We start from the raw sequence: 24835 nt of genomic DNA, 5'->3' as shown, positions 1-24835 counted from the left end.
CAGCTATGACCAGGGATTCGAACTCCTCTTTGATAGTTTCCAAGAAGAGTCACCGAGTCTCCACTGATATGAGAAGTATTCAGGGAAATAAGCAGGTAGCCCATGTGGCCAAAGAAGGAAATTATTTGAAGATGCTGAGGAATCCATATACCCCACACCCACTCCATTCACCTTCCTCCATCTATCTACCAAGTCATCTATCCATAGATTCATCTTCTACCCACCTATCCACTTATTCATCTATTCATCCATCCATCCATCTATTCAACCACACATCATCACTTCCAACCTTTTTTTTTTTAGACAGAGTCTCACTCTGTCTCCTAGGCTAGAGTGCCGTGGCACCAGCCTAGCTCACAGCAACCTCAAACCTCAAACTCCTGGGCTCACGTAATCCTCCTGCCTCAGCCTCCTGAGTAGCTGGGACTACAGGCAGGAACCACCATGCCCAGCTAAGTTTTTCTATTTTTAGTAGAGACAGAGTCTCGTTCTGGCTCAGGCTGGTCTTGAACTCCTGACCTCAAGCGATCCTCCCATCTGGGCCTCCCAGAGTGCTAGGCATTTCTACCCATCTACCCCACTCATCCATCCATCCATCCATCCATCCATCCATCTATCCGTCTGTCCATTAATCTACCATCTATTAATTTACTCATTCATCCAACTATCTACATAACAATTTATTGATCTAGCCAACCAAATATTCATCTATTTATCCTTCCACACATCAAAAAAATTGATGACTGCCTATGTGTGCACCAGTGTTTTGCTGGACTCACCTATTGGCATCTCATCCATGGATGTCCTTGCACTGAGACTAGCCCCATGGGACACCAAAAGTTCTGCCATCTGCATCTGAAACACAGGAAGAAGATCGTGTTCCCCTGCCCAGGGTTCACAGAACCTAGGAGGTGGAGAAACTGCCCGAGGCCTCTTAGGATGTGACCCAAAGAATGGCAGGACAAAGTTGATTCCCAGGGAAGGCCCTGCTCCCTGGAGCCATGGCGGTAATCCTGGCAGGTGCAATGTCCGTGGCACCCCGCCAGCATGCCTGAGCCACACCAAGAGGGAGGAGAGGAAGGAGTCAACTGTAACTCTAGAGCTCGGGTGTCTTAGGAGGGACTGCGTAAACTGCAATCAGAGTTTTCTATCTGGAAACAAATGGAGAAATTACTCAAAGTGGAAATGCTAGGAATTTGCTAATTTGGCAAATTTGATTATCATTCTATCAGGACAGAACTTGTCAAATATTTTTGCAAACTCCCTAGGCCTTTTCAGATGCCACATACTAGCTGTACTCAACACCTTAAGCGGGTCTTGCACTCTTTAGAACCAATCACCAGCCCAAAGGACTTGGTGACAGCCAGTTAACCTTGTGCTGGCCTCCTCAAGACCCCTGTTGGTGGGAATTACCTGTCCCCAAAAGGCAGCCGCGTGCAGGGGCTCCCAGCCATCCCAGTCCTTCACGTCCACACGCACACCGTGGTCCAGCAGGAGCTCAGCTGCCCGCAGGTATCCATTGGCTCCGGCTATGTGCAGCTAGAGGAGAGGAAAGAAGTGAGCATTCCCCAGAGCTGCAGTTCCCAACCTTTTTGGCATGAGGAACAGGTTTCGTGGAAGATGATTCTTCCATGCACCTGGGAGGCGGGGGCGGTGAGGGGGGAGCAGAGCTCAGGCAGCAATGCTCGGTTCCTAACACGCCACGGACCGGTATCAGGCCATGGCCTCAGGGGTTGGGGGACCACAGCCCTAAAGGACTGGCCCCATGGTGGAGGCAGGATATCCCTCACTCCCACCCAAGTCCCAGAGCATCCTTGGGGCCAGCAGAATGGATTAGAATGACATGGAAACATCAGTCATATTGCAGAGGATTATTAAGTCTGAAGTATGCACCTAGAAGGGAAGGCAGAGAGGTGAACTCTTCTCCTCTGTGGTTGGTCTTAGTACCCATGTGCTTAAGGCAACAGCATTTACTGAGACCCTACTGTGTGCGGAGCCCTGGAGAAGGTGTCTCAGAGGTCCAATTCTGGTTTTAAAATATGCCTACAAATTCTTTAACACACCTTCCTTTAAAAGATGGAGCGTGATTGCTCTTCCCTTGAAGGTGGGCCAACTGAGTGACTCACTTCTAACAAGTAGGATATTGTGAAGTGGCAACGTGTGATTTCTGAGGCTGGGGCAAAAAGACGCCGCTGTTTCTACCTTACGCATGCTCGAATCAATCACTCTAGGAGGAGGCAGCCACCGTGTGGTGAGGACTCTCAAACAGCCATAAGGAGGGAAGAAACTGAGGCCTCTGCCAACCGCCAGCACTAACTGGCCAGCCATGTGCGTGAGCCGTCTTAGAAGTGGATTCTCTAGCTCCAGTCAAGCCTTCAGATGAGTCTGCAGCCCCAGCCAACATCCCGATGGAAATCTCATGAGAAATGCCAAGCCAGAGCCACCCTGCTGAGCCACGCCTAATTCCCTGACCCACGGAAACCACGTGAGACAATAAATATTTACTATTGTTTTAAGATGCTACTTTGTGGGGTGATTTGTTATGCTGTGACAGATGACCAACACAACTGACAGGAGAAAGCCCCATGTTGAGGTCCCCACTCTTCCACCTGGCACCATTCAAGGCCTCTAGTCATAGCCACTGCCTAGCAGACCTGGGCTGTCCCACCTGTCCAATCTCCCAGGAAATATACAAAGTGCTTAGCACATGATGAACACTCAGTAAGGGATTAACATTCTTAGAGAGCCCTGAGTAAGGACAAGGTGCACCGTGATAACGGATGAAGGAGAGAGAAGGAGATGAGGCCAAGAGAAACCCACTGCCCAGTCAAGGTGGAAGACAGAGGTGAGAGTCCACAGAGGCCCACAGAAGCCCCTGCTGGGAGGTAGCCAGAGAAGTCCAGGGGGGCTGAGGTCTGGGGCAGCAGAGTCAGTGGGACAGAAAAGGTGTGACCCCAGGAAGTGACTCTTTAGCACACAGCCCTGAATGTCAGATGCTACCTCATCCCGGGGCAACACTGTTGTAAGTTCTGGCAAATGGAAGTTTTCCTTTCCTTTTTTTTTTTTTGTAATGTGCAGAATAAATCCAGGGTATGATATGGCATAGGCACACATGAAAATCAGTATAATTATCTGATTTATAAATGTCTGATGCTTGCCAGTTGTGGAGAATGACACCTGGCCAGCCAGACATTACAAACCACAGGGCTTCTGTACTGGGGAATAAAAAGGCACGAGAGGAATAGTGATATTGTTTATAACGATGATGACCATTGCTAACATCTATTGAGAGTTTACAAACTCTGTGCTAAGCACCTACAGGTAGAATCTCATTTAATCCTCCCAACAACCCTGTGAGGAAGATACTATGATCTCCAGTTTATGGGGAAGACCTGAGACCTACTATGTGCCTGGCCCATGGGGCTACAGCCACCCCAAGACCAGCCTCAGCCCAGGAGAAGAAGAGCCCTGCATCTAGGGGGCCCAGGGACAGACCCAGTGGAGCTCCAGCCATGGTGGGCAATCCCTGGTGCAGCTTGGCCTTGAGTTTAGACAGACCTAAGACCCCTGAGCACCCATGGCCAGCACGGAGCCTGAGCCCAGGGCAGGGCCTAGCCATAGGGGAGTGAGCTTCCACACCATACTCGCTTTCAGTTTCGAAGCTGCAGAAGTAGAACCTCCCAGTACTGGGCTGCAGTGTGCTATGGGAGGCAGCCTCTGAGGACAGGCCAGGAGGTTTCCCAAGTCACTGACATTTGAGCTGCAAGGACGGGTGGTATCCACCAGGCATATTTGAGAGAGAAGAAGATTCCATTGTTTTCTATCTCTACGGTCTAGTAAAGCACGTGGCACAGAGGAGGTGCTCATAACTGTGTGTTGACTGGATGGACGGATGGGCTGATGGACGGATGGATGGATGACTGGGGGTGTCCAGACTCTGAAGTCAGGGAACCTGGAGGAGAGGCCGGTGCAGCAATAGCAGGACTGATGAGGCCAGGCAGTGCGGTGGAGGGGACATAAGGCAGGGGAATTGACAGTGCAACGAGGATGGCACAAGTGGGTGGCTGAGTGGTGGCACCAGTCTTTGAGGGGGAACATCATTACAGCAGGGGGAATGATGAGCTCAGGATGGAGCCCTTGAGCCTGGGATGAAGGAGGATCGTGGGTCTAAACTCATTCGTGTCTGGCTATTGGCAGTCACTACTTGTGCTGTTCATGAAATGGCTCATGGTTGTGACTGCACCTGGAGACAGGTGAGCTGGCCTGGGGTCCTGGAAACATGGACAAAAGCCCTGGGGGCCCAGAGATGGGGAGGGAGTAGGTGGCGAACAGGCTGGATAGTGGCCAGGTTCTCTAACAGGCTGAGCCTGCTCTGCTAACCCTCCACATTTCAGGGGCCACCCTGGCCCCACAGGGATCTGGAGGAGGTACAGTCGGGGCCCCCAGACAGGCCCCGACTGTACAGGTGTGGCCCCCACCAGGTGCTGGCTCACTTCTGCCCTACTTGCTCTCGGTTCTGGTACTGGCCAAACCAGCCTGGCCCATCTCCTCACCAGTGTGGCACCCTGGGCGTCTACCCAGTCGAGGTCCTGGCCCGCTGCGATCATGCAATGGATGTCGGCGATCATCTGCTGCTCCGGGGCTGCCCGCATCTCGTTGATTTTCTCTTGGGTGATGCCTGCAGTGGGGAAGAGGGGATTTATTCAGTACCCTGAGGCCTAGGACGCCAGGGAGGGGGGCAGATGGGGCAAGCATGGCTCCTGTTCCCCAGGGTCTGCCAGTCCAGGGGGCCACACAGACATATCCCAGATCTTTTTCCTCCGGGCCCAATGAACACAGGCACCCTGTGTTGGCCCACGGAGTGATGGCCACTCCTACCCAGCACCCAGTAGGCACTGTATTAACATCGGTCATTTTGACACGTGCTGTTCTCCCACCTAAAAGTCCCTAGCACGAACGTGGTCACCTCCAACTGCTCAAATGGACAGCTCTGGCTTGTCCTTTAGGTCCTAGACTGGATCACCTCCCCAGCTGGCCTCCGCAGACCACCCTATCTGACCAGGGTCTCTGTTCGTTCCCTTTGTCTTGTCCACAGTCATGTTCATAGCAGCAAGCACAATGCGCAATGAATTTTCGTTGCAGGAACAACTGAATTAATGAGTATATTACTTTTGAACGGAGAGTGGAGTCAATTGCAGCAGAGGGGCCCAGAAAGACATCTTTAACCTGAATCCCCGACTGAGAAGTTTGTTACTGGCAGCCACTAACGGTATTTAAGGAGAGAGTGACACACTCCATAAAAAGATCCATTAGACTAGGCATTCTTGTATAGAATTCAGGGGAGGTGGATAAACTTGAAAGGAGAAAAAAAATGACATGTTTATTTTGACTAAGCTTTAAATGAAATTTAGCATTTCCTACTACTAGAACATAAGCGAAACCAGTAGTAGCATTAGCGGTGCTTTGTCTCCAACAGAAACCGCAGGCATTTTCATATCATGTTATCTTGTTGTTTAATGAATCAATAAAGTGTCTATCTAAGACATTTAAAAATATTTTGGTAGCTATGTTTTAATATAATTGGCTTCCTTTATAATCCTATGATTTTATAACTGCGTCTAGAAACATCATTTTGAGCCGGGCATGGCGGCTCCCGCCTGCGATCCTAGCACTCTGGGAGGCCGAGGCAAGAGGATCGCTTGAGCTCAGGAGTTCGAGAGCAGCCTGAGCAAGAGCAAGACCCCGTCTCTACTAAGAATAGAAAAATTAGCCAGGTGTGGTGGTGCGCACCTGCAGTCCCGGCTACTCAGGAGGTTGAGGCAAGAGCATCACTGGGCCCAGGAGTTTGAGGTTGCTGTGAGCTATGATGATGCCACTGCTCTCTAGCCTGGGCAACAGAGTGAGACCCTGTCTCCAAAAAAAATAAATAAAAATAATAATAACAATAATAATAAAATAAATAATTGAAATTAAAAGATAAAAGCACTAGTTTGAGAAGGGGTCCATAGGTTCACCGGATTGGAACAAAAATGGTTAAGAATCTCTGCAGAGGATGAACAGGAAAGACATGGGCGCCAGGGGACAGGAGACCCCACTGCAGGCACAGCAGGGATCTGGGGAGGAGCGGGGGCAGGGCTCTGGCTGCAGCTGAGGCTCTGGCTTGAGGCGTATTTCCAGGGAGGCATTTCAGAGGCATGTTTGTGGGGTGCTGGGGGCAGGGAGGTCTCTCATTGCTACATTTGTTTCCTCTCGGAACCTCATTTGTGAGCTGAGAACAGCCCACGTCTTGTTTATCTGGGCCCCTGGCAGCCAGCGAGGTGCCTGGCACAGAGCAGGCGCCCGCCAGTGTTCTTGACTTTATCATTTTCCCGCATGGGAATGTATCTTTATGGTGAATGTTTATGGAATGGAATTGTCACAGCTGACGAACAGGCGACGAGGCCAGCTGAGGCCGCCCACGTGTGTGGGTGACACATGGAAAACAATACCTCCCTTCTGCACAGCACGTTTTCCAGGGTCCTTTAGCGTCCTCATCGTGATAATTGCACAGATAACGGGGCCCCACCCGTTTATTGAGCGCCGAGCCCGAGGCAGCCAGCACATGGCCGGCTCATTTGTTCACCTGCAACACCGCGCTGTGACCACTCTACGGCACGCCGACCCCCCTCACCTTGGTATGCCATGCAGGTCTCGATGACATCCAGGGTGGGCTCATCCTCACAGAGGTCGTATGGCATGTTCCCATCAGAGTTGACAGCAAGCAAGTCGGCCCCACTGCAGACAGAGGGCCGCGGTGAGCACCAGGCAAGTGTGGCAGGGCTAGGTCTGGCTGCCTCGGCCCTCCGCCCTCTCACCCACAAACCTGCTGTCCACCCCAGCAAGTGACACCCGGCTCTGCCCGCCACACAGCCCATGAGCACAGCAGCTGCAGGATTCTGGGAAGGAACCAAAGTCCCAGGAGAACCATCCCAGGAGACCTCCCTCAGCCTCCTGCTCTGCTGAGCCAGCAGGCTGAACCTCTCTGCTGAAAATAATCAAAATAGTATTAATGGCTGCCCCTGCTTAGAGCTGAGCCTGATATAAGCGCTTTACACATATCATTTTATTTAGTCCTCATAACAGTCCTCTCGGGTTCCTACTGCTGGCCCTCAAGGGGAAACAAGGACTCAGCCGGGTTTGGTCCCTTGTCCAAGATCACACAGCTTGGACAGAGCGGAGTCCAGACTCAAACCTGGATCTCCCATGTGTCAGCTCTTTTCGCTTCTCCCTGCTCTATTTCGATCTTTGCTCATGTGCAGAAACATCTTCCAGCTCCTCCTCCAAGTCCCTACCCAAAAGGCTGACCAGGAGAGGGGCAGGACGGAGCCTTGGGGCTCCCTGGCAGAATGTGCCCTTCGGGCCAGTGGTCCCCAGGCATGGCTCTGGGGTGCCCTGCGGCGGAATTACCAGGAGACCACTAAAATAAAACGCAGCGTCTTGGGCTTCACTCCAGCCCTCTCGAAATAGAGTCTCTGAGGGTGGGGACTTGAGAATACGTATGTTTAGCCCATACCCCAGGTGATTCTGGTACAGATCAGCACCGGGGACCCACTCAACCAGGATGGCACCTCGTTCTTTGTCCTCTTGGCACCATGAGGCTGTGGCTACCTGGCAGGTTCTTATCAGACGTGTAGGTATGGGCCACCATCTACAGTCCTTTGTCCTAACAGCCCACCACTGTGACCTTTCTGATCTGCATGCCCAGAGCAAGCTAACCCACCTCCCTGAGCTGGGGCAGAGAGAGAAAAAAGAGAGAAGAGGAAGGAAAGCAGAAGGAAGGAGGAGGAAAGGGAGGTGGGCAGGTGGGAGGAAGGGAGAAGGAAATTAGTTGGATAAAAGCAAGAGGTGGAGGGGAGGCTGTTCGGGGCAGAGAGGGGCACGTACTACTGAACGAGGATCTTCACCAGGTTGATGTGGCCGCAGGTGGCCGCAGCATGCAGGGGTGTCCACAGCTCGTTGTCCTTGGCGTTCACGTTCGCACCGTGGGATAGGAGCAGCTTGACAATTTCCTCAAAGTTGTCGATGCAGCACTGGGAGGGACACACAGGCAGAGTCAGCACCAGGCAAGGCCCCGGGCCCTGGTGGGGACACGTCACGTTCCCGAAAGAGGCCACGAGAAGGCCAGTGAAGTTGGACGGCCTGAGTTTGAGTCCAGCTCCAATGCTTACGTGCTGTAATTTTGCCCATGGCCTTGGGCAAGCCACTTAACTTCTCTGAGCTTCAGTTTCTTTGTGAGTAAAAATGAAGTTAATAGTTTATAAACTATTTATATAAATAGTATATATAAAAATATAAAGATAAAAACCACTCTGCTGACTATAAAATGCTTTGTGAGTGTTAGCGGAATAGGACAAAATTTCGAATGAGGTTTTAAAACCTTCTTGTTAATCCCAGAAGGCTTTCTCCAAACAAAATTGTGTGGAGCACTCTAACTCGGTTGACCAATAAATTCAAGCAGATGGCTTGGGTCTCGCAGGTGTGTGTGTTGGGCAGTGGCCCCCAAGGTGTGGCCCTAGATCATAGTCTGAAACCTCTGACTTAGGAACTTCTAACCCAGGAGCTCAGATCTTAGGGGAGCCCCCAAGTAACCAAGACTCCCCCAAAAGAATCCAGCTCCATGTGAGGGTCCTAGGGGGTCCTGATACAGTCCCAGCAAGGAGACAGCCACATTTGTGTTCCTGCCTGTACAGAGCAGGGACCGCATGTGGGTCAGCCCCCAGAGGGAACATGGGGCTCCAGCAGGCACTGGAGCCCCCAAACTCCAGAGACAGGGAGTAAAAATCCCAAGGGGATGGAGGGGCTTCAGCTTAGGCCACAGGGAGGGAGAGGTGAGGACAAAGGAAGAAGACAGCTCGGAGCCACTTTACAGACTTGCAGGATGGAGACTCCTGCCTGGAGGTGACTTCTGGAGAAGCCAGCAGGGGACACAGCAGGGGAACCTGTGCTCAGCCCTGCCCATCCAGGTAAGGGCGTGGTCCTCAGCAACAGGAGTCCCACTCGGAGAGGCAGCACAGTCAGGCTTGCTTTGCATGCGGGGAACAGACAGCGCGCATGAGTGCGTGTTGGGAAGGGGAATCTAGGAGCTGTGTTCCTGTGTTTCGGTGTTCCTGGCCTCCAGAAGTGACCGTGCAGATGGGGAGAAGTGGCTGGATGCCAGCAGAAGGAGCAGGGCCACCTGTGTGAGCCCCAGCCCCAGGTGGGAGTGGACGCGGGTGTGGGATGGGACCGCAGCACAGTCCCGCCCCCAGCCCCAGCGGGGCCAGGGCTCCGCGCCAGGACATGCGGGAAAAGAGCAGCCGTTTGCACAGATGGTCCCAGAGCCCCAGGTTCTTTCTGCGCCAGCGGGTCTGGGGGTGGCTGGGACTGAGGGCATCCCTCTGGACAGGAAAGGTGTGACCCTGTGCGGCTGGCCGGCTTGGCCTCAGGTGGGCGGGAGGACCATGCGGGTGCATGGCGCTGCCGGCAGAGGGCGCCAAAGGCGCTGGAGCCAGGCAGCCGTGGACGGCAAGGGTCCCTGGGCTGTCACTGGGGGATGTGTCTGGGGAGCCCTGGGGGTCGGGGGCAAGAGAGCCAGAGCTCTAACCCTGAGAGACTGCAGAAAACACGGGGGTGGGTGGAAGCCCCCGGCTGAAGGGGGAGGGAATTGTGTGCCCAGAATTGCAGAGTTTTGTCAGGAAGACGTCCAGGGGCTGGACCAGTCTGCACCTGGGAGACCCGGCTGGGCAAGGGCGGCGCTGGGCTGGGTGCAGGGCGCACACGGAGAGGGTGTGTGTGGTAGGGTGGGCAGGCCTCCTCTCCAGCACTCGCCAAGGTGGGAAATGGCACCTGGCAGTCGGCTGCCTCCACCCGCCTCCTCACTTCCCACACCCGATCCATCACCAGGTATGAGTCCCATCTCCTAGACAGCTGTCCCCGTCCCCACTGCTCTGTCGTCTCTCCCTGCCTCCCTGCTGCTCCCCTTCCAAACGCCCTAAACCAGAGAGAGCTTCCTCCTTGATTTAATCATGCTGCTCTCAGCTCACAAACCCCTGAAGGCTCCCTGTTGCCAAGAGAAGAAAATCCACACTTTGCCAGGCATGGGAAGCTCTTCTTAATGTGCCCCAATCTCCTGTGTTGCATTGGAGCAACAGTGACAATAACGATAGCAATAACAACAGCCCCAGCAACAACGGGAATAACAACATGTCATGACAGGTGGTCAATGATAACAGCTAACACTCTTTGAGAACTTACCAGAGTCAAGCACCTTGCTAAGCTTTGGCTATGAATTGCCTCCTTTTAATCCTCAAAGCAAAGGGTCCTATTGTCCCCCTTTTATAGATGGGGACACTTGCTCAAAGAGGCCCAGTTGCACAAGGTCACATGTAAGTCGTAGGGATGGATTAAAATCCCAGATTGAAACCCATCTACAGACATGGATTAAATTCCAAGCAGTCTGACTCCAAAGGCCCTTTCTCAGCCTTGTCTCCTGCCCATCTCCATGAGCTCCCCTGCACCCTAACTGTGCCACACCGAACCCTCCAGACCCCATACTTGAAATGTGGAGCCCCTTTCTCATGGCTCTGTGCATGCTGTTCCCTCTGCTTTGAATGTCCTTCCTTACGCTTTTCTATCTAGCAAGCTCCTACTCATCCTTCAAGACCCAGCTCAGATATCCCTTCCTCTTAGAAAGCTTTCTCACTTCCTCTTTGAGTCAGGTCATCAGCTCCCAGCTTTGAGCTACCACTGAGCCCTCTGCTAACCTCCATGGGAGAGCTAACCACATTGCGGTCCTCTGTCATTATTTGTGTGCCTGGGGCTGCGCCACACACTGAAGTCTCAGAGCAGAGCCCCCGCCCAACTCCTTTCTGGAGCCCTATCCTCAGCTGAGTATCTCGCATGGAGTTTGTGCACCATAAATACTTGCTGAACAAATGAAAGGGAGCCCCCAGGCAAGTGGGGGTGGATGTCTCCCGGAGACCACCGAGAAGGGTCTCAAGGTGGGGCCCAAGGTGAGTGGGGTGGTGGAGTCTCACGCAGCAAGTTCTCACCTCCCTGACCGTGCACCCCCAGGAACCCACAAGAGGAACTGGTCCTGAGGAAGCAATGTGACCAACAAGGAAGAAGTGGAAGAATTATACGGCAGGAACCCCAAGCAAAAGAGGGGGTGCCACTAGAGAGTTTACCGCAGCAGGGACAGCACCTCGAGGACCTGGGGCTCAGAGCGTGGGCGCCGCCAGCTGCGGTGTGCACAGAGCAGTTTAGACCCTGATGTTTCGAATCCTGGCTCCACCGCTCACGCACCGTTTGACCTCGGACAGACTTCACCTCCCTGAGCTGCACTGTAGCAGCCACTCTTTATTTAAATTCATACAGTTAAACAAAATTCAAAATCCACTTCCTCAGTCACATTAGCCACACTCCCAGGGCTCTACAGCTGCGTGTGCCTGGTGGCTCCTGTACTGGAGACTGCAGGTGCACAGGACACTGCCACCATCATAGAAAACCCTATGCAATAGGGCCGTCCTGGAGCCTCAGGTTCCTGAGTCATAAAATGGGCGCAATAATATTTCAGAGGGTTGCTGTGAGGATAGGAATGAAATATATAAGTGAAGTGCTTTGCAGAGAAGTGGTCACTTGATGAAATTTAATAATAATAATAACTAATATTTATCTACTATCAAGAATTGCTTAGGCTGGGCGCGGTGGCTCACGCCTGTAATCCTAGCACTCTAGGAGGCCAAGGCAGGCGGATTGCTCAAGGTCAGGAGTTTGAAACCAGCCTGAGCAAGAGCGAGAGCCCATCTCTACTATAAATAGAAAGAAATTAATTGGCCAACTAATATATATAGAAAAAATTAGCCGGGCATGGTGGCGCATGCCTGTAGTCCCAGCTACTCGGGAGGCTGAGGCAGGAGGATGGCTTGAGCCCAGGAGTTTGAGGTTGCTGTGAGCTAGGCTGACACCATGGCACTCACTCTAGCCTGGGCAACAAAGCAAAACTCTGTCTCAAAAAAAAAGAGTCCAGTAATAGGGTATTGGGCAGGTGGGAGGGGGCAGGGGGGCGGGTGTATATATACATAAGGAGTGAGATGTGCACAATCTAGGGGATGGTCATGCTGGAAACTCAGACTTGGGGGGGAGGGCATTTATTGAAACCTTAAAATCTGTTCCCCCATAATATGCCGAAATAAAAAAAAAAAAAAAGAGTTGCTTGAAGGGTCTTTATGTGTGTTCATTTAATCCTCACAACAACCCAGTGAGATGGGTACTTGTTAATTCTCTTTTAGAGATGAGGAAACTGAGGCACAGAGAGCTTCAGTAACTTGCCCAAGGTCACACGGCTAGTGAGTGGCAGCTCCAGGGCTTAAGTCTGACTCTCTACCCCGACGGCCTCACTTTTCCAGCACGCAGCAGGAGGTAGCCCGTCCATTTTATCCTCGGGCCCCGGGTGGTGGGTGCTGCCAGGCTGGGGGTTGCCGTTTGGGTCTCCATTACAGGGTAAGCTATGGCACTCAGCTGCTCTGCACCCTCTGGTGGAGTCTCAGGCACCCTGGAGTTAACAGAGCTGGGGGTTGGGGAGTTTCCATGGGCAGGATTCAGTGGGGATACTGAGGCAGCTCGGAGTGGGTGCCCGAGGCCCCAGAGGACATTAGAAGCCGATAGGACACATGGAGCCAGTGGGCTGCCTGGCTGGGGCAGGAGCCTGCCCTGGGGGCTTATGGGAAGGGCATGGCCAGTTTCTATTCACCCCTCCCTGACCCCGTATGGAGGGGGAGAGGCCCCCCCCAGCCTAGGGATCCAGCTGCATGGCCTCTCAGGCTGCGCTCAAGTCCATCTGCTCAGAAACTTGGGCCAGGGCACAGTGAGGCTTCACTGTGTTCATTCACTAATTCAGCATGCACTTATTGAGCACCTACTGTATGCCAGCATGGGGAAAGAGGCTGGGACACACTAATGAGCAAGAGACACGGGCTGTGCCCTGGTGCAGCTCAGTCTGAGCAGGGGGAGAGGCCAACATCCAACGACCACGTTAATGGCTGAAATGTCTAATTACAAGGAATAGGGCATTCAGCAAACAAAGGATGTGTCTGTCATGGGACAGCTCTAGGGCTCCTGCTGTGGATTGGAGCTATCAGGTGAATGCACCAAGCACACTGTAGGAAGTGCGGTGGCGGGGGACAAGGACCTGAAAAGCTGGGTGGCTGGAGCCTGGGAGAGCTGGGAAACACGGAGGACTGGCCAGGGGCCACACCTCATATGCAGTGTGTCACGGAGTTTGTTCTTCACCCACAGCATTGTGGGAAGGCACCCGGGAGCTGCACGTAGCATGAGTGGATTTTTGGCTCCAGCGTCCCTGCGGCTGCTGCATGGAGGAGGAATGACAGCAGGGCCAGACTGAGTGCTGGGCGCCAGTTAGGAGGCTGTGGCAGCGCTCACGTGAGAGGTGACAGCCAGGCCAGCCTGCCCCCAGGCAGGGAGCGCCGGGCCCATGGCTCTGCCGTGGAGAGGATCTGTGCTGTACGGCACATGGCTCACGGCCCTAGGTCAAGGCCACGTGCCTTACTTAGGCATGTCACATAGCCCCTGTCGATCGCCTCTGTCACCGGGGGGATGAGATGTCCTGGTGGGTGTGAACGTGTTTCATACACCATCAAGCTCCAGACGAACTTGCTTTGCTGGGCAGTGAGTATGCGGTGAACAAAGGCTCCTTGTCCTCGGAGCCCACGTGTGCACGCGCGCGTGTGTGTGCCAGGGCTCTGTGGGCGTGCTGGTAACAGACACACGCGTCTCTGAAGCGGACAAGCGCCTTTCAGATGGGCCAGCTGGGGCTCCCTGCCCCCGTCCTTGAGGGTTCTGGGCCAGAAAGTGCAGGCAAATGGGGCACCTGCCCAGGTGAGGCACAGGGAGCCCGGGAACCCCACGAACCCAGCCTTACCTGGTGCAGGGCTGTGAGTCCGTCCTCGTTGCACAAATCAGGGCTGACCTTGTTCTTCAGGAAGTAGCGTACTGCAACAGGAGGGCACAGGAGTGAGCTTGCTGTCACACGCGGGGTGTGCAGGCACGCAGGGGCCCAGGTAAGACCCACTGTCCCCCAGGTCCCCACACAAACGGTCTTGTTTACACCTGACAGCAGGCCTGAGCGGGAAGTAGTAACATCTTCCCATTTTACAGATAAGGAAACTGAGGCACACAACATAGGTCTTTGGTCCAGGATTTCCAAGAGGAGGATGGCACTGCCTATCTTATTATGGACAACAATAACAAGAGCTAACAATTATTGAGCACTTCCTGTATGCCGGGCCCAGAGCTGAGCAATTAACATTTGTTGTCCAGAGGGAGCACATTCCAGTCATTGAAAGCGTTCACTCTGGGGCCCGGTGGCCCAGCTTCAAATTTGGGCACCATTCTTACTGGCTGTGCAGCCTCAGTCAAGACACTTGCTTCTTTGTGCCTCAGTTTTTTCATCTGTAAAATGGGGGTGATGTTGATCCAACCTTGCAGGGGCGTTATAGGAATAATCGAGGGGAGCCATGTCAGGGGCTGGTGTGTGGGTTGAAGGTGAACTCTTGCTCGGGCCGCTGTAATTATTTTATTAACACCGCAGGTTCCTATGCCAGGTGATAGCTCACCCGTGAGTGTCAAACGCCCCTTCTTTGGCCTTACTGGGCCTTGGGGAGTGGGAGTAGCAGAGGCTTTTACTATGCACGATTTGTAGACTTTTATCTAGTCATGTGTGTGTGTACATGTGTGCATGTGTGTATAGGTGTGCATGGGTGTGTGCATGAGTGTGTACATGTGTGCATGGGTGTGTATAGGTGTGCATGGGTGTGTACATGTGAGCATGGGTGTGTGTGCACATGTGTTCAGGGATGGTGGGTGGAGGGGGCCATGGGGACGACCTGGAATCCTTCTCACTCAGGACGACCCCCTCCCCTTATGATCGTGACCTTTCTTCCTTCTCTCCCCGCCGCCCCTCAGGCCCCGGTTCTCCCCTGAAGCCAAGTGCAAAGGGAGGAGCGGAGAGCTAGCCAGTCAGCCCTGCAGGCCCTTTGGCAAGCGGGACCCTTGATCTCTGGCCAGTCTCCAGCCAGGCCTCCCCCTGGACCGAGGAGTGCATGGGCTGATGGGGTGTGTCCACAGGAGCCCACGTTCCCCTTCTGGGCCACACTCTGCCACCCCGTCCGCGTGGCTCTGAGACTGTCCACAGGGCCTAACAGGCTGTCCCTGGATCCAGCTTCCCAAGGGTGGCCTGTGTGGTTAATGGGCAAGTGTTCCTCTGCGGACAGAGGGGTGAACAAGGGATGGCTGTTTGTGGGGCGAGTGGACAGACTTGAATACACGTCTGGGGGCCCTCGTGTCACGGTGCTGATGAGGCCAGGGCTGGGGGATGTCTGGGCCCTCCTTGCAAAGGGGAGACACAGGCTGGCCCTGGCCCCTCCGAGCCTCCTCCCGCCCCCTCCAAGTCTGGTCCCTCTGGAATACGAGCTGAAGTCACATCCCCCACTGCCCACTGAGGACACTGTCTCCACGCTGTAGTTCATGCAGCTGGGCAGGGCTGAGGCGGTTTCCTTCCCGGTTTGCCTCTACTGTGGAGGAGCAAACTGGGAGTGGGCTGGGAGGGCGGGGAGAAGGCCATCCCTCTGCAGGACACAGTACCCGGTCTGCAACCCCAGGAGGTGGGGGTGGGGAGACGCTGGTGGGCAAGAGGGGAGGGTCTGTGAGGCCTCAGGAGCAGGGCCTGGGGCAGCTCCTCCCTCAGGAGGCCCAGCTCCTGGACCACAGCCCCATTGCACCCTGGGCCCTGGCTTAAACAGAGGCCTCCGCCCAGCAAGGTGTGACGTGTCCAGCACACCCGCCCAGATGCACTGCTGGCAGGGGAGCAGTGTGGCAGGACTCTGTCCAGCAAGGGCCAGAGCCTTTGCGGCCACACTGCCCAACAGGCAGCCACTGGCTACATCTGGCTCTTGTGGCTACTGGAATTTAAATTAATAAACACTCAGAATTCAGTTGCTCAGTCACTCTGTGTTCAATTTCAAGTGCCCAATAGCCACATGTGGAAAGGGGAGAAATTGAACCATATTGGAAAGGGCAGAAATAGAACATTCCTACCTTCACAGAAAGTTCTATTGGACAGCGCTGCTTTCAGGCGTTATACATGGAAATGAGCTCCATCACAAATTGCTAAACCTTTCCATGGCTCCCCACTGCTCGGGGAACATGGTCTACAAGGTCTTGCATGGTGTGATCCCTGCCTGCAGGCCACCATCTTGCACAACTCTAGGGGACCATTCACATCGTGGTTTATGAGCCTGGAAGCTCCTGGAGCTGTGCAGTGCACAACTTACTCGCTGTACACAGTGATCCCCCTGCCTACCTCCCTGGTCCCATTTCTTAAGCCACAAACACTTTCTAAAATAGTCTGTTGTCAGCTACAGAGTCACCACACTTCCTCTGGCCAATGAGCTTCTCCATAGTCTCTTCCCACTGCCTGGAAGACCCAATCATCTACCCATCTATCCATATGCCATCATGCAGCCATCCATCCATGCATCCATTCATGTCTGCACGCATCCATCTACCATCATCCATCCATCCATCCTCCACCACACATGCATGCATCCATCCACCCATCCATCCATCCACCATCATCTACCATCCATGCATCCATCTCTAACAGATATGCACACACACACACACACACACACACACACACACAGCTGCCCCATTCTTCATCCTTTAGGTCTCAGCTCAAACTCTCCAGACTCCCCCTGTTATGCCTACCTATAGCTTCTATACATCTCACTTATAGCCTTATCATAACCATAATTACATAACAATTTGGGTAATCATGGGCTTTGCGTCTGTCTGCCCACTGGATGCTAAGTCCCAAGAATGCAGGACTATGACCTGGTACTTAGGGCTCTATCCTTAAGGCTCGGCACAGAGTAAATCCTCAAGAACTTCTCCAGGACTTTGATCTAATTGTCAGTGCCCTAGTTCAGTCCAAAGACACGGCCTCTCCATCTCTGAGCACAGCTCACCCTCCAATGCTGACTCCAGAAGACCCGTGTCTGTACTCTGCAGCTCTGCTCACAGGTGTCTCCTACAGAGCTGCGGGTGACCTGGTGGCTGGTGTTAGCCTCAGGACCCACTAAAGAGATTATGCAAAGCCACTGATCACCAAGGTCTAGCCTGACCAAGGGCTGGTGCCCTGAGCCTGACAGACAGCCTTGGAGAGAGTAGAAGGAGCCACTATGTCCAAGGTGGGTTTCCTGGAAGGTTCCACTCACATGAGACAAGGGTTCAAGTCCTACGGGGTGGGAGGTAGAACAAGCTTTCTGTCCAGGAGACACTCTATGAGGCAGAAAACAAGCATCAGCTGCCGAAAGCAGTGCTCGTGCTCAGTAATTGTTGTGGTGCTCTCTGGGCTGTGCAGGAGTCCAAGGCGTATAATTACCCTGGTGTTGGGCAGTTATTTTCAGCCCAAGAGGTGGGACAAATCATCCCCATCTTTAAGAAGCCCTTAATATTCATGAGCCAAGGCTGCCGCAGCAGAGCTACTCCACTGTAGCTAGGAGTCCGGTGCCTGGCTCTGTACCCAGCTCACCGGAGCAAAGCCCCGATACCCCGTGTACGACCAGGCCTCCTGCCTCTGAAGTCCAGCAAGAAACATGATTCTTTCATCAATACCTTCCTTCTGTGCCTTTCATTTGCATCCAGGTCAATTCAGAACCACTTTTGTTCACAGGGTCACATCTGTAATTATTCTTCTTATACAGAAGAGGAGACAGAGGGTCAGGAGGGTGTAGCTCAGAGTCACACAGGGCCAAATGGAGGAGCAGGGATTTGGCACCAGACCTCTCTGATTTCAAAGCCTAGGCTGTTGGTCAGTGGGCTGTTCTACTCTGCCCTGTGGCCAGGAATGAGAACCAGCGTTTCCAGAGCCCTGCTCAGTGTCCAGACCTGTGCTGAGAGCTGGTGCGGGGAGGAGGAGGCTAACAGGGAAACGGACAGTGGTGGCCTCTGCTTCCGAGACCAGCTACGCATGAGTGGCCCTCAGGTCTTAGGCAGGTCTTTATGCAGACAGAAGGGCTCAGGGATCTGCAAGTAGGACAGAAGAAATATTGCTGCCTCTGTTAGATCTTTCAGGGCAATTTCAAACATAAAATCCCCTCACTCCCTGCTTACAGCCCTCTCCTGGCTCCACACTGCTCTTGGAATGAAGTTCAAAATCCTTCCATGACTTTCACTGGGATTGGCAAATACGGCCCGTGGGCCAAATCTGGCAGGCAGCCTGTTTCTGTAAATAAAGTTTTATTGGCAAACATCCACACTCATTCATTTACATATCGCCTATGACTGCTTTCACCCTGCAACAGCAGATTTGAGTAGATACAACAGAGACTGCATGGCCCACACATCCTAAAATATTTACTATCTGGCCTTTTACAGACAGAGTTTACAGACCCCTGGTCTTCAAGGTCCTGTATGGTGTGGTCCTGTCTACAGAGCGACTGTCGTGCAGAATTCCAAGGCAAAATGCAAGGTGCTTGCATAACAGTTCCTTGCTCTGTTCTCACCATAGTCTATGTGAATGGGGTGCCCCGGAATTGTGCAGCGCTCAGCTTGCTCAGCTGTGTCCCGAGGTCCTGTCTCCCTGTCTCTCCAGGCTCATCTCTTGCTCCCTAAGAACCTTGCACAATGGAAGAGGCTGTCTTGGGGCTCTAAAGTGCTGACCAGAGCTCAGGGAGCACCAAGACAAGAAGGGTATGCTCTCCCTGCAGCCAACCGTGTCCACCGCTTCTCCTGGTTGCCCACACTCAGGTCTGCTCCCTGCCCACCGAGCCCCAAGTCCCAGGCTCGGCCATCAAGTGTCAGAGTGACCCATTTGTTCTCTCGCCTATGTTTAGCTGTGGCTTCGGGCAACTTATCCCTCCTCTCTGTGCCTCTGTGTCCTTATCTGTAAAATGGGGATCACAGCAGTGCTCCCTCGTGGGGTCACTGTGAGATTTAAAAGAGAGTATGCCCTAGAGCTGCTATGATCATTTGTTTTAAAAATAAAAATAAAAACAAACCACTGAGCTCCTATGTCCCGCCCGGTGCTGGGTGCTGGAGATATAACCATCGACGCCTTGCAGCTGTAAAGAGCTCTCCTAAAAGACAGAGGCCGTCTCCCTCCAGGGAGCCCCCAGTGCATGCTGGTTCACGGACCACTGTGAGGCCATGGTCGGTGCCTCACCACCTCCTGCACAGGCAGGACCCCCCTGGGACGGCAAAGCAGCAGCCCCGCCCTCCTCACTCGTGTACCCAGCTCCTGGCACCAGCCCGCCGCTCCGCCCACACCGCCCTGGCAATCTGGCTGGAATCTGGGCCAAGCAGGGCCATCTGCTCCCCTCCGTCTCCAGCTGTAGCAAGTGAGGCTGAGCCGGCCCATCTCGGCAGGAAGCGGGTGGTGGCTGCCTTTGCAGGGAGAAATCACCGCTGACAAGCTTGTGTTTTCTTTGCCAATCGAGCCACTCTGTCCCACAGAGCAGACTGCCTGACCTCGAGATGGCCGGTGACACATGAGCACAGGTGTGGCTCCTGCTCCTGCCCTGGGGACACGGGGACAGCAAGACAGAGGCGTCTGCCCACTGGAGGTGGCCCTTGGGCAATCGTCATCCCTCCCGGGGCGGAGCTGCTGCCACCTGGTCCCATGACTTGCAGTCCTGTTCACGGGATACCCACCCACCAAGCCCTCGCTTCCCACCTCCCTTCCTTTCCTGCCCAGCGCCCAGCCACGAGGCCTCCTCCTCCACGGCCTCCACAGCCCTGCATGATCTAGTCCCTGCCCACTCCCCACCCCACCTCACCCTGCAATCCCACCTCCCTCCCTGAATGGTGCAGGGATTCGGGCACACTGGCTTCTTTCACTTCCTAAAACAAATCAAATTTGAGCTCCCAGTCTCCAGGCCTTCACACTCTGTTTCCTGTGCCTAGAGCCCTCTTGCTGCCCACTCTCGGGCCAGCAAACTCCTCTTCATCCGTCAGATTCCACACAAAATGTCACCTCCTCTGGGAGGCCTTCCCTGATCACCAATCTTAATCGAGTCTCCCAAGCTATTCTCTGCACAGGACTCTGCATTTCTACATTTGTACTTTGCAACAGCACCTGCTTCACTGCCTGCAGAGCTACTTGCTCCTGAGGCCGTGGGACTGTTTCTTGCTATAGTCCTACAGACACGAGCACCACAAGGAGTGTGACTCAGGACCGAAAAGCAATGATTATGGCTTTTGTACAGAAATAAGTTCGAAGCCAGGCACAGTCGTGCGAGCCTGTAGTCCCAGCATCAGGAGAGGCTGAGGTTGGAGGATCACTCGAGGCCAGGAGTTCAAGACCAGCCTGGGCAACATAGTGAGACCCTTTCCCCCAAAACACCAAAACCGAGTGAGCAAACACCCTTCCCTGAGCCTCCCTCATCAACACGGCCAGACCTAAAGGCTGATGTGGGAGTCCCCCAGCTCCACCCCACACTGTCCCCTCTCCAGGCCATGCACAGGGCACCCATCATTTCTCTCCTGTCCAGAATTCTGGTCCTCATTCTGCCCTGTGTCCTTGGTTGTCCCTCCTACAAGCCAGCACTAAGTGTGTGCCAGGCATAGTGTTAAGCACTTATATCCATCAGATCAATTAGTCTTCATCATCTAGTTATGAGCATTCATGAGCTGCCATGATTAACTAACTACCTTCTCTTACTGCCCGAATCTATAGATGGGAAAACTGAGGCTCAGGTTTGACCATATGAAAAGATTTGCCCAAGGGCATGTGGCTGGGTAGGGCAGAGCTGGGATTTTAACCCAGGCCTAGCCAGCTCCAAACTCTGAACACTTAACCACTTTGATAAAACAGTGCCAAACAAGGACCCAGGGGAGGAAACTTGGGTGGCAGAGAGGTGTGCAGGATGGACACAGGTGTCTGCATGAAGACAGCCACAGAGATGGCAAAAAACTAAAAGGAAGGTCAAGAACATTGCCAACCAAGTTCAGTGTTCCAGAACATCACACGGCAAAGAAGACAACAATCGTCAATAGTCGCAGCCATCTCATTGTTCTCATGTTTGCAAATGAGGTCACTGAGGCACCAAGGGTCACACTGAGCCCAAGGTCATGTGGCAGACTGGTGGCAGCTCCGGACTTCCTGCTGCTTCTCTGCGGTAGGCTTTCCCCGCCCCACCCCTGATTCCAAGCACCTTGGTGGTCTGCCGTACTCCGCCCACTGGGCCAGCACCTCTTCCCTGAAAATCCCTGCCTACTCTGACCCCAGTCCTGCACCCTCAAGGTGCTGTCAGGGTTGCAGCCGGCCCGGCCGTCTGCTCTGACCATGCCCTGCACACTCAGAAGCAGCCCCTTTACTCTCCTCCCAAGTCAGAGTTGTCCTGTGTCCCCAATGCACTGTGCTTCCAAAATCACCCCTGAGCAATTTCAACCTTTCCACCCACCACTGCTCCTCCCTGGAGCACAAACAGCCAGAAATAGCTGCTTCCAGGGAAGCCCAGCCGCCTGGGGCTGGGGGTGGAGACTCCATCAAGTCTCCGGGTGGCTTTTGCAGTGCCTGGTGCAGCCTGCCCCTCTGCCAGGCAGTCACCCAGGATCCTGGGCAATGACTCAGCCGTGGTGGAGGGCAGGCCAGGAGGACGTGGGCGTCCCTCAAAGTCACATCCCCAGGCCCAGGTCCCAGGAGCCAGCCCTCGCTCCTCCCCAGAGGCTCTCACCCCAGCCAGTTCAAGGACAGGAGGGGTAGGACACCCTGCAGGTGGGGATGTTAAATGTCCCAGCCCTGTGGGAAACAGCTGGCAGCTCCTCAAAACACTGAACATGGAATTACCATACGATCCAGCAATCCCTCACACTGGACAGTGGTGAACACATGCAGCCACACAAAAATTTGTGTATTAAGGTTTAAAGAGGCATTATTCACAATAACTGCAAGGTAGAAATACCCCCAAATGTTCGTCTATGGATGAATGTCCATACAATGGAATATTATTCTGCCATAAAAACAAATGAAGTCCTGCTACATGCTACAACACAGATGGACTTTGAACACATCATAGTAAGTAAAATAAGCCAGTCGCCAAAGACTCCGTTTATAGGAAATAAGAAAGTCCATAGAAACAGAAATCAGATTAGTGGTTGTCAAGGGATGGGGGCAGAAGGGGAGTGGGGAGGGGCTGCTGGGTTTCCTCTGAAGATGATGAAATGCTCTGGAATTAGGCAGTGGTCACGGTGCCACTAAAGACCACAAAATCACACACTTTAAAAGTGAATTTATTGGTATGTCAATTACATATCAATTTAAAAAGCAGAGGGGGCTCCAAGCCAGGCCTCGAGTGTCCTGCTGGGAGCTCACTCCCTGCCAACCTGGGAGCCCTGTGAGGTCAAAACAGTGTCCATGCCACTCGTCTCTGTACCCCGGAGTGCGAGGATGGTGCCTCCTGGCACACAGCAGGTGCTCCATCGTTCCTTATGAAAAGCAGAAGGAAGGGGGAAAGCCAGTGGCCACTCGGCCCTTCTGGGCCCTGTACGACTTGGCCTCTGCCCACCCCTCCCAGCCTCGCCCCTCCTAAACACAGGGACTCCCTGCAGGACCACCCACGTGCCCCCTCCCGTGCACCTGCAGGCCTTCTCAGGAGCTGTCCCTTCCGCCCGTCTTTCTCTGTCTTCAATTCTGCCTAATGCATACTTGGCCTCCAGGTCCCAGCTTGAATGGCACTTCCTCCATGAAGCCTGCCCACTCACTTTCCGTGCACTCTTCCCCCCCAAACACTTAACACTATGGAGTAGTTGTATATGGCTTTGTCCACGTCTTTACTAGACTATAAGCTCTGGAGGGGGTGGGGGGCGTGGGACTGCTACCTTCTTGCTACTGTGACGCAGTTCAGGCCCCCAGTCGATGTGTGATGACTGCAGGGATGATTGGCACCTACCTGGCCTCTACCTAAGCCTCAGAACTGGCCAGAGCGTGTGTCCTTGGGCTACTCTACGTATCTTCCTTTGGACCACACTCCCAGCCTGGGCCACAGACTTTTCCATCCCAGAGAGAATCTTCATCCCCTGGCTTGTGCAAAGAGACCAGTTTCTCTCTTAGCATCTCCGATACCCTCAGCATCACCAGGACAAGACAGCCAAGGGGACCCCAGTCATGTAATCATCATCTTCTCCTTTCCAGAACCTCCATGCCCAAGACACGTAGCTGCGCTGGACAGAAGGGGTTGACAGAGATTCGCATCCGCTACCCAGATGCCTCTGCATGTGTGTAACTCGCATCTAGTGTTGGGTGTGTGCAGGAAAAGTGACTGCAGACCCTTTAGGATGCAAGCTCCATGTAGGCAAATCGTGTTTGTCCTCTTATCCGGGGCATTGCAGCACCTAGAAGAAGCACTCAACAAAAATTTGTTTACCGAATAAACAAATTAAAATATTTTTTTGGCCGGGCACGGTGGCTCACGCCTGTAATCCTAGCATTCTGGGAGGCCGAGGCAGGCAGATTGCTCAAGGTCAGGAGTTCGAAACCAGCCTGAGCTAGAGCGAGACCCCGTCTCTACCATAAATAGAAAAGAAATTAATTGGCCAACTAATGTATATATATAAAAAAAAAAATTAGCCGGGCATGGTGGCACATGCCTGTAGGCCCAGCTACTCAGGAGGCTGAGGCAGAAGGATTGCTTGAGCCCAGGAGTTTGAGGTTGCTGTGAGCTAGGCTGACACCACGGCACTCACTTTAGTCTGGGCAACAAAGTGAGACTCTGTCTCAAAAAATATATATATATATTTTTTTTTCTTCTAAAAAGAAAGACTAAAAGATACCAGAGAATCAGACGTGCAAAGTAAGCCCACAATTAATCCTCTAGAAAAATGCATTGTCTACCTGAGTCATGGGGGCAGGGGCTGGGGTGGGGAGTCACTTCCTAATGCGTGAGTGGACATTTATGCACCTGATTTCCTCAAAGGGAGAGTGAACTGCATTTATCTCAACCAATCTGGAGACAATGTGGGTCTGTAAGGTTTCTCCACCAAAGCTGCAAAGACTGTACCTGCACACACTTCCCGCCTCCTTTTTCCCTCTTCTGTTATCCACCTCCTGCCTCCCCAATAGGTACCTTGCCCCCTACAGCGCTTAATAATCTCAGGCACTCAAGGCAAATGTGCTGCTTGTCCAGAAACATGATCCCGGAACTTCCCCGTTCCACTCATGAACACATCAGACCCCAGCTGCGCCAGTCCCTGTTCTTCACTGATTCCACATCCAGAATTCTCCCAGCATCTCCCCCTGCAGCTGCACTGCAGACCCAGGGACCTGGTCCCTCTTCTGCCTGGAAGAGCCTGGCCTGCTTAAACGTGCCGGCTGCCCGGGAACTCTCCAAGGTATCTCCAAGAGCAGCCTCATCTCACTTCCCTTTCTCCCCAAATGCCCCTCACTCCTCTGTCTGACTTCTTCTTGCTCTCCGACCCCGATTCCTCTTACCCCACTTCTCTTTCTACCTATCTCTCCTGAATTTTTTTTTAAAAAGCACAATTATTTTATATCTCTAGGCAAGTAGTAGATAAAAACATTCCCAGCCCTCCAGGTAGGACATGCGCACACATAAACACTGTAGTAACGGCTTCCCAGCCATCTTAATAATACCCAACATTCATTGAATATTTTCCAAGTGCGAGGCGCAGTGCTAGGATTATTATCCCAGATCCCTGGGATCCCTTAATCCCCACAACAACCCTGGGACTCAGATGCTATTCTCAGCCCGTTCAGCAGAGAACTGACATGATTTGGCCA

At 53.3% G+C, this 24835-nt stretch overlaps 1 protein-coding gene across 1 annotated transcript in view; it reads right to left on the bottom strand.

Annotated features, from left to right (window-relative positions):
* Nucleotides 1–24835, bottom strand: part of PPP1R16B (protein phosphatase 1 regulatory subunit 16B) — a 102575-nt gene that overhangs the window by 11664 nt on the left and 66076 nt on the right. The window contains exons 3-8 of the mRNA XM_012755009.3: nt 13958–14028; nt 7924–8069; nt 6671–6774; nt 4554–4678; nt 1414–1539; nt 780–855 (exon numbers count right to left, since the gene is read on the bottom strand). Coding sequence (XP_012610463.2) covers nt 780–855; nt 1414–1539; nt 4554–4678; nt 6671–6774; nt 7924–8069; nt 13958–14028 — 648 coding nt within the window. The remainder of the gene's footprint in view (nt 1–779; nt 856–1413; nt 1540–4553; nt 4679–6670; nt 6775–7923; nt 8070–13957; nt 14029–24835) is intronic.

This window comes from Microcebus murinus, chromosome 16 (genome assembly GCF_040939455.1).
Source record: "Microcebus murinus isolate Inina chromosome 16, M.murinus_Inina_mat1.0, whole genome shotgun sequence".
Taxonomy (NCBI): domain Eukaryota; kingdom Metazoa; phylum Chordata; class Mammalia; order Primates; family Cheirogaleidae; genus Microcebus; species Microcebus murinus.
This window is presented reverse-complemented; position numbering and strand designations above follow the sequence as displayed.